General features: G+C 36.8%; 2 protein-coding genes and 1 pseudogene across 5 annotated transcripts in view; 2 read left to right on the forward strand and 1 right to left on the reverse strand.

The window, feature by feature from the left end:
- The window catches only part of LOC132186492 (UDP-galactose/UDP-glucose transporter 4-like), a 5,250-nt pseudogene extending 2,534 nt beyond the window's left edge, over window positions 1-2,716 (forward strand).
- A 945-nt stretch (window positions 2,717-3,661) lies between these two features.
- On the forward strand, window positions 3,662-4,717 carry LOC132186773 (protein CCC1-like). The gene is made up of 3 exons (XM_059600832.1): window positions 3,662-3,880; window positions 4,038-4,249; window positions 4,334-4,717. The coding sequence occupies exons 1-3, from the start codon at window positions 3,697-3,699 to the stop codon at window positions 4,715-4,717; spliced, it is 780 nt and encodes a 259-aa protein (XP_059456815.1). The 5' UTR covers window positions 3,662-3,696.
- A 62-nt stretch (window positions 4,718-4,779) lies between these two features.
- LOC132186772 (uncharacterized) overlaps window positions 4,780-10,442 on the reverse strand; it is a 12,884-nt gene continuing 7,221 nt past the window's right edge. Inside the window, exons 10-16 of one of the 4 annotated variants that reach the window (XM_059600828.1) lie at window positions 7,642-7,706; window positions 6,828-6,884; window positions 6,529-6,600; window positions 6,097-6,342; window positions 5,593-5,708; window positions 5,256-5,351; window positions 4,780-5,095 (exon numbers count right to left, since the gene is read on the reverse strand). In XM_059600828.1, coding sequence (XP_059456811.1) covers window positions 4,948-5,095; window positions 5,256-5,351; window positions 5,593-5,708; window positions 6,097-6,342; window positions 6,529-6,600; window positions 6,828-6,884; window positions 7,642-7,706 — 800 coding nt within the window. In that variant the 3' untranslated portion in view covers window positions 4,780-4,947. Of the gene's footprint in view, window positions 5,096-5,237; window positions 5,352-5,592; window positions 5,709-6,096; window positions 6,343-6,528; window positions 6,601-6,827; window positions 6,885-7,641; window positions 7,707-10,442 lie in introns of all 4 variants that reach the window. The other 3 variants (XM_059600827.1, XM_059600829.1, XM_059600831.1) reach the window with 3 other exon arrangements.

The raw sequence follows: 10,442 nt of genomic DNA on the forward strand, positions 1-10,442 counted from the left end.
TTCAGTACCCTTGTTTGGTTTCCCTGAAAACAAAAGAAAATAATAGGAAAATTTGACCTTTTTTTTTTGGTTATGGGAAAAGAAACGAGTGAATCGTATTTCTTAGATTGACTTTTAATGTGCTAAAAATTATCCCTGTATACAATATTCTACATCTCGAATTTCTGGAATGAATTAATTTGGATAGAAAATCTCAATAGTTCATTCAAAAGATATATAATTTATGAGTTGCTCTTAATTTTTTTTTTCTTCTAATTTTCAGGAGTATGTGTACAACAGGCTCCAATTCAGGTAAGTTAAATTTATTGGTACTGTTTTGTTTGGTATATATGATTTTGAGCTTTAATTAAGGATTTGTTGTCATGATGGATTTCCATGAATTATTTGATTGTTTTTTTGTTCCAGCTATGGTTGGTATTTCACATTTGTTCAAGGATTCGTCTACCTGTTTCTGCTTTATGTCCAAGGCTTCACCCCCAAGCAAATGGTGAACCCATGGAAGACATATGTGAAGCTCTCTGCTGTCCTTATGGGTTCCCATGGACTTACCAAAGGATCTCTGGCTTTCCTTAACTACCCTGCTCAGCTTATGTTCAAATCCACTAAGGTAACCAGCAAATTCCATGTGCATTTTCTTTTCCCTTCAAGAGCAAGCAAATTTTAGCTGGACAAAAGCTTCTTACTTTGTAATAATGGAAATTAAGTAATTGTAATTAATAACTTGAAGATTATTCCTTAAAAGCTGGTAAAGTTATTGAGTTCATTGTTTTTTGCATACTAAGCTGTCCCATAGCTATAACATGGATCAGAAATTTAGTCTCACATCTGTCTCTTTGAATTTCCATAGAGAGTTAGTTACCTCTTTGAGTTAGGCGTCCAGCTCCACTCTATTCTTCTAGAAGGGGTTTGTGTCATTTGAGCCAAAACTCATTAGCAACAACCCATTTGAGATTTAAATTGAAGTATTTTTATTTGTAAAAAATCTGCTGATTTTCTGAAGTTGATTGAGGTTTTTAGGAAATCATTTTTTGACATTATTTGCTAGATATTCACTATTTATCAGCCTATATAATTGACAGTTTGAGCCGAGTACATTTCCGGGTCCTCAAATATGTTTTCTCATTTTTATGATTCTGGTACTTCAGGTTCTGCCTGTGATGATAATGGGTGCATTCATACCGGGCCTGCGGCGGAAATACCCGCCTCACGAATATCTCTCTGCAGTACTCTTGGTTGTGGGTTTGATCCTCTTCACCTTAGCAGATGCACAAACTTCCCCCAACTTCAGTGTAATTGGTGTCATAATGGTATCTGGCGCTCTAGTCATGGATTCCTTTTTGGGTAATTTTCAAGAAGCAATCTTTACCATGAATCCTGAAACCACGCAGGTGAATTTCATGTCCTAGTGATCTCTCTGTGGGCGTTTAAATGTGAATAAAGGCATCCATGGAAAAGCTGTGATCTTCGCATTTAATTTTTGAGCTTATTTTATCTTCATGCGCAGACAGAGATGCTGTTTTGCTCAACCGTAGTGGGTTTGCCTTTCTTGATTCCACCCATGCTTATAACGGGAGAATTATTCAAAGCATGGAGCTCATGTTCACAGGTAAAGGATTGGAGGAAAATACTTATTTTTTACCCCCTAAACAGCTTGGATTGCATGTTCTAAAAGATCTTCCTGCTTTTCATGCAGCATCCTTACGTTTATGGCGTGCTAGTGTTTGAAGCCATGGCCACGTTTATTGGCCAAGTTTCTGTCCTCTCCCTCATTGCCCTCTTTGGTGCAGCCACCACTGCCATGGTACATTGTTATCACAAGCTTTTTCCTTGCTCCCCATCTCAATTTATGCAAATATATATATACTTTCAACAAAATTTCATTCATTTTGCTGTACTTTTTAAAAGATTTCCATCAATGTGTTGGAGCAATTAGAGTAAGTTTGGGACTTAGATTGCAACCTAAAAGTTTGATTGACTACGTTCTTAAAAAAATTACGATTTGAAAATGTAAAAAAAATTATATTTTTAAATCAAACGTTTATCTACATTTTTAAATCATGTTTTCAAATCGTAAACCCAAATGGATGACACTTAGTCGTTAAATCTCTCACAAACTCAAACAATCTCTTAAGTGTCATTAACTTTCTTTAGCAATTGATTTTTTTCAAGAACAAGAACCTATATATATATATATATATATATATATATACATGGAATAATTATTAAAAAAAAAAAAACAATTATAATATTATATTTGGTCTCTAAAAATAGGTCTAAACGTGAATGAGTCTAATTTCAGGAAGCATGAATGTATTTCAAATTTTCATTGACAGGTGACAACAGCAAGAAAGGCGGTGACATTATTACTTTCGTACTTGATATTTACAAAGCCATTGACCGAGCAACATGGGACTGGGCTTCTGCTCATAGCCATGGGAATCACATTGAAGCTCTTGCCTGATAATAAACCCAACAAGAGGGCCTCCTCCACCTGCTCTGCCAAGCCAGCCACCGGTGAAGAGATAACTCTCCTAGAAAATGTAGGACAACATGAACAAAACAGGCCACTAGTTTGAAAATTATCACTCTTTTATAACAACAATAAATTATTCTTTATATTATGCCCCCCTTTAATCGAATTTTCTAGGATGTAGAAAATTATGCTTATCTTTATTCTTTGGGTTCAATCTGTCTTGTGGGGGCTGAAGTACATTGGTCCCAGACTCCCAGTTCCACCATTTCTATATTTTCCCTAAAATCTGAGTTATATTAATTTAATTGAGTAATGCTTCTGTCAGCTTTATTGGCTCTTCCATACTCATCTTCCCATCCACACACTTCGTATGTTTCTATTGATTATTTGGCTGCTCTCAATGAACCCCATTTCGGATGTGCTTGATATGGCTCATAAAAGTTATGAGAAATTTTGTTAATATTAAAACTAATTTTTCAAATTTAATTTATTAAAATGACATTTGTTATTAGACAACACTAGGTTAGAGAAAAAGGTGAGGTAAATAATTTTTTTTTTTTTTTAAAAAAAAAAACCTTCACTTATTCCATTCAAGTTGTCATATATTTTGTAATGTGACCCTCAAAGTTCCAAAATTTGTAACGTGGGTACGTATTGCTTTCAATCACTCGTTACTTATTAGCAAAAATACCAAAATATTCCTGTTTATAAAATAAAAAAGAAAAAAAAAAAAAAACAATGAAAAAATACGAACCGTTTAACTAACAATTAATTAGAAATGATTGAAAATAGACTGATATATCATAAACACGTTTTACAAACTTGTAAACTTTGAGACCACAAATGATAAGACGACAATTTGAAAGGGATAAGAGAAGTTGTTCATTTTCTTTTTGAATTAGTGCCTTTCAATCTATATCAAAATTCCTTTTTGATATAGACTTTTAGTATTTAAGAAAAAGGAACATAATTCGAAATATTCAAGTTAAGGGAGGCGACAAATGATAATTAAGGCAAAGGCTTTTTGGCTTTGGCTCAAACAATGAAACAAACTATAAAAGAAAAAGAGTGACAGCTTGGTGCTACGTGCCGGCTCAGTCTCATGCATGGTGACAACGAGACCCGATCTCTTTTTTCACTCTCTTTAACCCCCGTTGCTCATCAACGTCTCTATCAAACTGTGAAAAACATTTTGGATCATAAACTGTAAAAAGAGGAAAGGAATGGCTGAGACTGAGAGCAATGGCGGCGCCACCACCAGCCTGCTAAGGGCAGAGGGAGATAGAGAGAGACCAAGAAAGCCATGGAAGGGAGAGTTTGTGAAGAGCATTGTGTATGCTGGCCTTGATGCCATTGTCACTTGCTTCTCTCTCATTTCATCCATCTCCGCCAGCACTCGCTCTTCAGGTATATGTTGAGAGTTTTACCGTTTTCGGTTGGTGAGTTGAATTTTACGACATTTGAGCCTACCAAATACAAGACCCATTAAATATTTTTGAACGACTTTCCTCTTGCCAACGGTTAAAAAAAAAAGAGATCATTGAGTCACAAGTGTTGGTTGTAGGGGATGTGTTGGTGCTTGGATTTGCAAATCTGATTGCTGATGGGATATCGATGGGGTTCGGGGATTTTGTGTCGAGCAGCACCGAGAAGGATGTGAGTGTCAAAGAAAGGGAGGTGACTGAGTGGGATATCACCCACCACGCCGCTGCTGAGCACCGGGACTTGCTAAGACAATATCAAGCCCTGGGGATGGACATCAACGATGCCACCATGGTATCCCTTTTTCTCTCCTTTTTCTTTGGAAATTGGTTTAAAACAATTTTTTTACGAATTTCTACGCAACATATTTGGTGCAAGGTTGTGAACATATTTGCAAAATACAAGGACATCATGGTGGACGAGAAGATGGTGGCTCAGAAAGGAATGCTGCCGCCGGACGAAGCAGACAAGCCATGGAAGCATGGTCTGGTCACCTTTGCCGCCTTCATCGTTTTCGGGAGTGCCCCTCTCCTCTCATTCATCGTCCTTATCCCTTTTACACACGATGACACTGTCAAGTTTGTTGGCGCATGCGTCCTTTCTGCGTTGGCGCTTGCGCTACTGGGGATAGCCAAGGCCAAGATTGCAGGCCAGAATTACACATTATCTGTGGCAATGACTCTGTTCAATGGGGCAATCGCCGCAGCCGCCGCATACACTCTGGGCTCGTTGCTTACCAAGGTGGCCGGCCTAGAAGACTAAATTATAATGCAGATTTGGCCTAACCACAATGTAACAGTAAATGCATCCAGCAGAAATCTATCTAGTTGTTTTAAGAGTGTAGTTTATGAATATAAGTTTAGTCTTCTCTACAATTAAAAAAATCATACCTGGAAACTGGAAATAGCCTGTGAAAATTTCTGACTTCTCAGAAAAAATTGCCAACCACGAAACTCATGTTCTAAAATGATAAAGGGGAAACTAAAAAACATTCACTTCCCTTCACTCAGTGCTAGTTGCAAGGCATGCTCTGCTTCCTTCAGAAATAAACGGGTCAGTTGCTTTTGCCCCCATCGATATTTGATGCATGAGCGCCTGTTTCTACTCGACTTCTGTTTGGTTAGGCCATCTGATTCTTTGCTGCAGGGCATGCAAAAGAAAAAGAACATCAAAGATTGATTTTATAGTTCCCCAGAAGATGTTTTCAGTTGAAAGCAAGATGAAGATGGAGAAGCAACAGTTTCAAAGACCACAGGCATTCATCAAGACAAAAAGATGCTACCTCAAATTTTTCTTGTACCTTATTGGCTGCTCCTGGCTTTCAGCAGTGCAAACTTCTTTAAGAAGTTCAATGTCACAGTCCTCTGTTCCAGAATTCTCTTCAAGATCCATCATCCTTGCATGCACAGAGATCAGAGTCTTAGGAAAGTTGTGAATTCTTTTCTTTTTTGGCGGATGACAAAGTGATATAAATTTTTCTTTTAAATTGTGTGTAGCACTTCAAATTTGTTCAACCTTTGTCAGTTTTCAACACAGCTTGCAAGTTAAAGCAAGAAGATTGAGAAGTTAAATACTACTGATATTACAATGCAGAGTATCAGCAATCAATATTCAATGAGATAGATTCCAGTGGTTACTTTGTCTGGAGAAGATCAACAAGCAATTGCAAAGCTCCAGAATCACCACAAGCCTCCCATACTGCTGCACGGACTTCTGTATCAGATGGTTGCCTCTCCCCTCCAGATCCAACAAGCTTAGTAAAAGCAATAGATTCAATCAAGAGTTGAAAACCAGAGGAGAAAGAATTTGAATCATAGGTGGGTTCTTTCTTTGGGATCAAAATAGCAAATCTCTTATCAATATGGAAATATATCCCAACAATTTATCAACAAGTAAAAATATCACCATAGTCTAAAGAAAGCTAGCACGCTGATTTGCAAATTATCTTTCCAAAGTAGTTTGAGCAGCTTCCTTCTATTTACGACTGGATGTTCTACAAATAATAGTTTATGCTATATAAACAAGGGCAGAGTTTTCCGCCAAATAATAGTTTATGCTATATAAACAAGGACAGAGTACTTGGAAGTTATAAAAAGGCAAGGTATCCATGGTAAGGAAAGATGACGCTAGAGAAACTGCACCTCTTCCAGCATTGATTGAACCTGAAAAAGCTCATCCTCCTTCAAGGCTATGGTCCTCAAGGCAGTTAAAAATTTCTCGGGAAAAACCAGCTTGTTTAAGTAAGAGGGCGTCTTGCGCTGACCACTCCAACTATAGTTGCAAACTCGACCCTCACACTTATCATTCCCTTTGCTTTTTGCTGTGCATTCTGAAAAGAAGCCATGATCCAGCAAACTTCTTGGTAAAAGACACCGCAGTTCAGCCTTCTGTAAGCACAAACTAGATTTGTTGATAAAGCAAATTTTATTTTGGAGGAAAAAGTAAAGCAGTATGGAAGAGAATTGTGCATGGATGATGCATGCACTGAAAAATTGATGAGTAATACAGATGATAATCATGATATATCAACATGAAACCACATACCACAAAATTAAGAACAGATGATACTTGACCTGTGCTTCAAGAAGCTGGGCCTTCGAGTCAGAAAAGGGGACATTCTGGATTGCCTCCATGGGATAATGGACCTGTGTACTCACCAAACAACCAATGAACCATGTACCAGGTCTTGGTAGCTCACTATAATTTGTTAATTTAGGATTAACGGTATATATGGCTCTACACAGTTAAAGGACAGGACAATCAACATACACAAAAAATGGTCATCCTCAAGTTGAGTTTGAAAGGACCTAACCATCATAAATTAAAATTACTTAATTAACAGGAGCTACATATGTCGCATAGATGGCATTACCATTAGATAGTCATCCGGATTGTTATCAATGACAAAACCATACAGATAAAGTAGTTCCTGCATCAAATGCAAGGTAATGAATTTGTATTAACAAGTTGACGAAGCTCTACAGTCACTCAAAATTATACAAGCTCCATTGATTGGAGCTTCTGTCAATAAATGTACTCAAAAGGATTTAGATAATTGTCATTCCAAAACACATGAATAGTAAGATGGTTGAAAAAAAGAAAATGAATTCTCAATCAGACCTTTTGCATCTTACAGAGAAGTGAGCATGATATGTGTATGGCATAGTACAAGTTGAAGGTACCATGATGAATATGGATCCGAGTAGAGGAAACAATTGAAGGTTCACTCTATTAATTTATAAAACATGATATATGACTACAGATTGAATGACATAGAAAAAACACTATCTGTGTAGCAGAGCCCAAATATTAGAAATAAGGCCTTCTCCAATGGATCCAACAATGACAAGTCAAAACAAAGTGAAATACACAAACAACTCTCATGAAAAAAAGTAAACTCATATGAGGAAGCAGTCAGAGAAAAGTTACATGCAAGTAGACAAGTAGTATTCCATGTATTTGTCCATAGCTGTTTCTAGAAACACACTGGTGTTGACTGTAATTCCACACCATTGGTATACACGAGGACAAAGGCAACCGTCTTAGAGAGAACATATAATGCATCAAGAGATAGTCAAATCGCAGGTGGCACCAGCTATGATTAACAGATATGCAAGAAAACGCTAGTAAAAAGGTAATTTTGGCATCAGAAAATAAGATATCCCCTACAAGACAACACAAAGTACCTCATTTCCTTTGTTACCATAGCTGATGGAAATCTCTGTCTCGATTTCAAAAGGACTTTGTTCAGCTGTCCAATTAGGAAAAAAGATCATTACTAGTCAGCTATACCGGCCACCAAAAATAACAGCAGAAAGGAAACAAACTGATGCAGGACAAGCAATAATCATGGAAATACACAGCAAAATTAGGGCAAAGACAGGAGAAAGAAGCTAAAAGAAGAGAGAGAATGACCAGAAAGAAGAAGCTAGAAAGAGAGAAGCCAAGGAAAGACAGACAAGAGAGAAGAAGCTAGGGGAGAGAGAGAGAGAGAAGAATCAATTCTTCAATTTCTTTTATTCATCAAGTTTGCCTCCATTGAAGTACAAATCACAATTAAGTCCTGTTTCGTTTGCGGAATAAATCATTGGAATGGACTAGCTAATCCTAGGTATAGCTATTCCTTTGTTTGGTAGCACACTATTCCTGAAAATAGTTTATTCTCATGGGACTACTAATCCCATACACAGGATTATTAGCTAATCCTTAAAAAATGTAATACATTTTTCAAAAATACCCATATAATTTTTATTTTTATTTTAAACTTAAAACAAAATAATAAAAAATAAAAAATAAAGTAGGTGGCTTGACCATCATTGGGGTGGTTGGCCACCCACAAAAGAGGTCGGGGGTGGTCGCACCACCCCCATCGCATTATGGGATGGCTACGGCCACCCCGCGAGTCGTCGGGAGTGGCCATGGCCACCCTCGGCCACTTCTGTGGGTGGCCGACAACCCCAATTTTATCAACACCATTGACTCTTAAAAATTAAATATTAATAACCCAATTAACTAATGAAATCTAAATAATAGAACCCAATTAAGGTTCTTACAAACAATTAAGATACTCATTAGCAGCTGCTGCTAGCTGCATGAAACTCACGTTAAAGGTCAATATTTGAACCTAGCACCCATGTAAATGAAAAAACCTACTACAAAATCAGGAAGAGGATACTACCAGAAAGAAGGTACATAGAGCAAGGAACTCCAGTTATTGATCCTGTTCCATCAACTTCCCATGTTGCTGCCGCCTTCAAATCTGAAAGGTCAAGTTCTCAGCCAATAAGGTACAGATACATATAAAACTTTTACAACGCAAATCGAATTTATAACAGTAAAATGAGCATTTCTAACATCCATTGTCCAAAAGTTACCTACCCAACCATTTCTGTACAGATAAAAAAATGGTTGGATAAGTGACCATTTTTTATTTTTGTTTGGAAACTCAATTGGCCAAAAGTTTAGAGTCTTTGGAAGGATTATGTCTAAATTGAACACCCAAGAAGCAATTTCTAACATCCACTTGGATCCACAAATAATAGTAAGTATTGCCATAATGAAAGAAGGAATAAAAGCAGTGAGGTAGAAATTATAAAATAGATAAAGCAGATACTAGGACAAAGGTTAGAGGAAATTACAAAAATAAAATAAAAACGAAGTCTACAATGTTGGTAAAACACCACTACCTAAAGAAAGGGATTGACAAGAACCAATGGTAAATTAGAGAATCTCAGAATTGTGAATAAATGCCATACTATGATTGCAAAAGTCAATGCCAGGCACAAGACCCTCCACCCAAATAGTCTCCCCTTGAATTGATGTGGAAGTCACTCCATTGGCTTGCCTATCAACATCCTGAGCCCTACATCCTGATATGAGATGGCCATGATATTAGTTCAATAGAAACATCTTACGTTCAAGAAAGACCAGATCTCGCACCCAGCTATTTTTTTACTTTACAATAAACAAATCAGAAGAAAGGATTCATTGACAATACTGAGGAAGAGATACCCTTACCTTTTTCATCCCTTCCACTGATCAACTCTCCACTGGAAATGTGATTAGTGGAATTCTCAGAATCTTTGCCAACTGAAAAGTTACTGTCCTCTACTTGAGTTTGTGGAAATACATAAGAATGTGGCAGAGGAATGTTCAAAGCACGAGACCAAAATACAGAATTTGCCCTAGTGCCATGATAATTGTGAAACATTAGTCAACAAATTTTTAAAACATAATTAGAAGGCGTAAATTTAGGAGAGGAATCACTAGATCACAAAAGATCATAAGAACTGTTTAAAAAAAGACACGTACCAAAGGAAATCTTCAAAGCACACCTCACTGGAAAAGAAGCAATTTGTATATGTTTTAGTATTTAACAATAGCAATGAAGTTTTAAATATATGAGTAATTGATGATGAACAGCTCATCACTCTGAGAATCATGAAACATGTAATTTTAGATAGCTCATTAATCATAGGTAACAAGCAATAAAGAAAAATCTAGTGAATGCCTGGGTAACGAAGTGAGTCTAACCATAAATGATCATTAGCTGAAAGAAGGTGTTTTACAAACCAATAGACAACCTACATTTCTAAAGTTTGCAGACCATCACTGCGTGCATTTAGGCCACTGTCAAATCTATAAAGCAAACTCAACTCAGACATGCCGATATAAAGCCATTATCTTTATTAACCACATTATAGATTGATCACAAGCAGAACAATAATGATGGATCATCATTTCCAGGAAATACCATATAAACACATTTCCTAAATTCTCTTCAAGTTCCTCAGCATGAAACAGCAGCAAGAATGTTTTTTTTTTTCTTTAATTATTTTTCTGATTGCACAGCAGCAAGGTTGAATTGCAATGTAACAGTCATATTTGACATAAATACAATTTCATTATTCTGAGAGGCTCAAGCTTTCTTTGGTGGCCTCCAATGTGACAGAATGGATATATCCACCGTCCAATACCAGAAACACTT

This window comes from Corylus avellana, chromosome ca7, assembly GCF_901000735.1.
Source record: "Corylus avellana chromosome ca7, CavTom2PMs-1.0".
Lineage (NCBI taxonomy): Eukaryota > Viridiplantae > Streptophyta > Magnoliopsida > Fagales > Betulaceae > Corylus > Corylus avellana.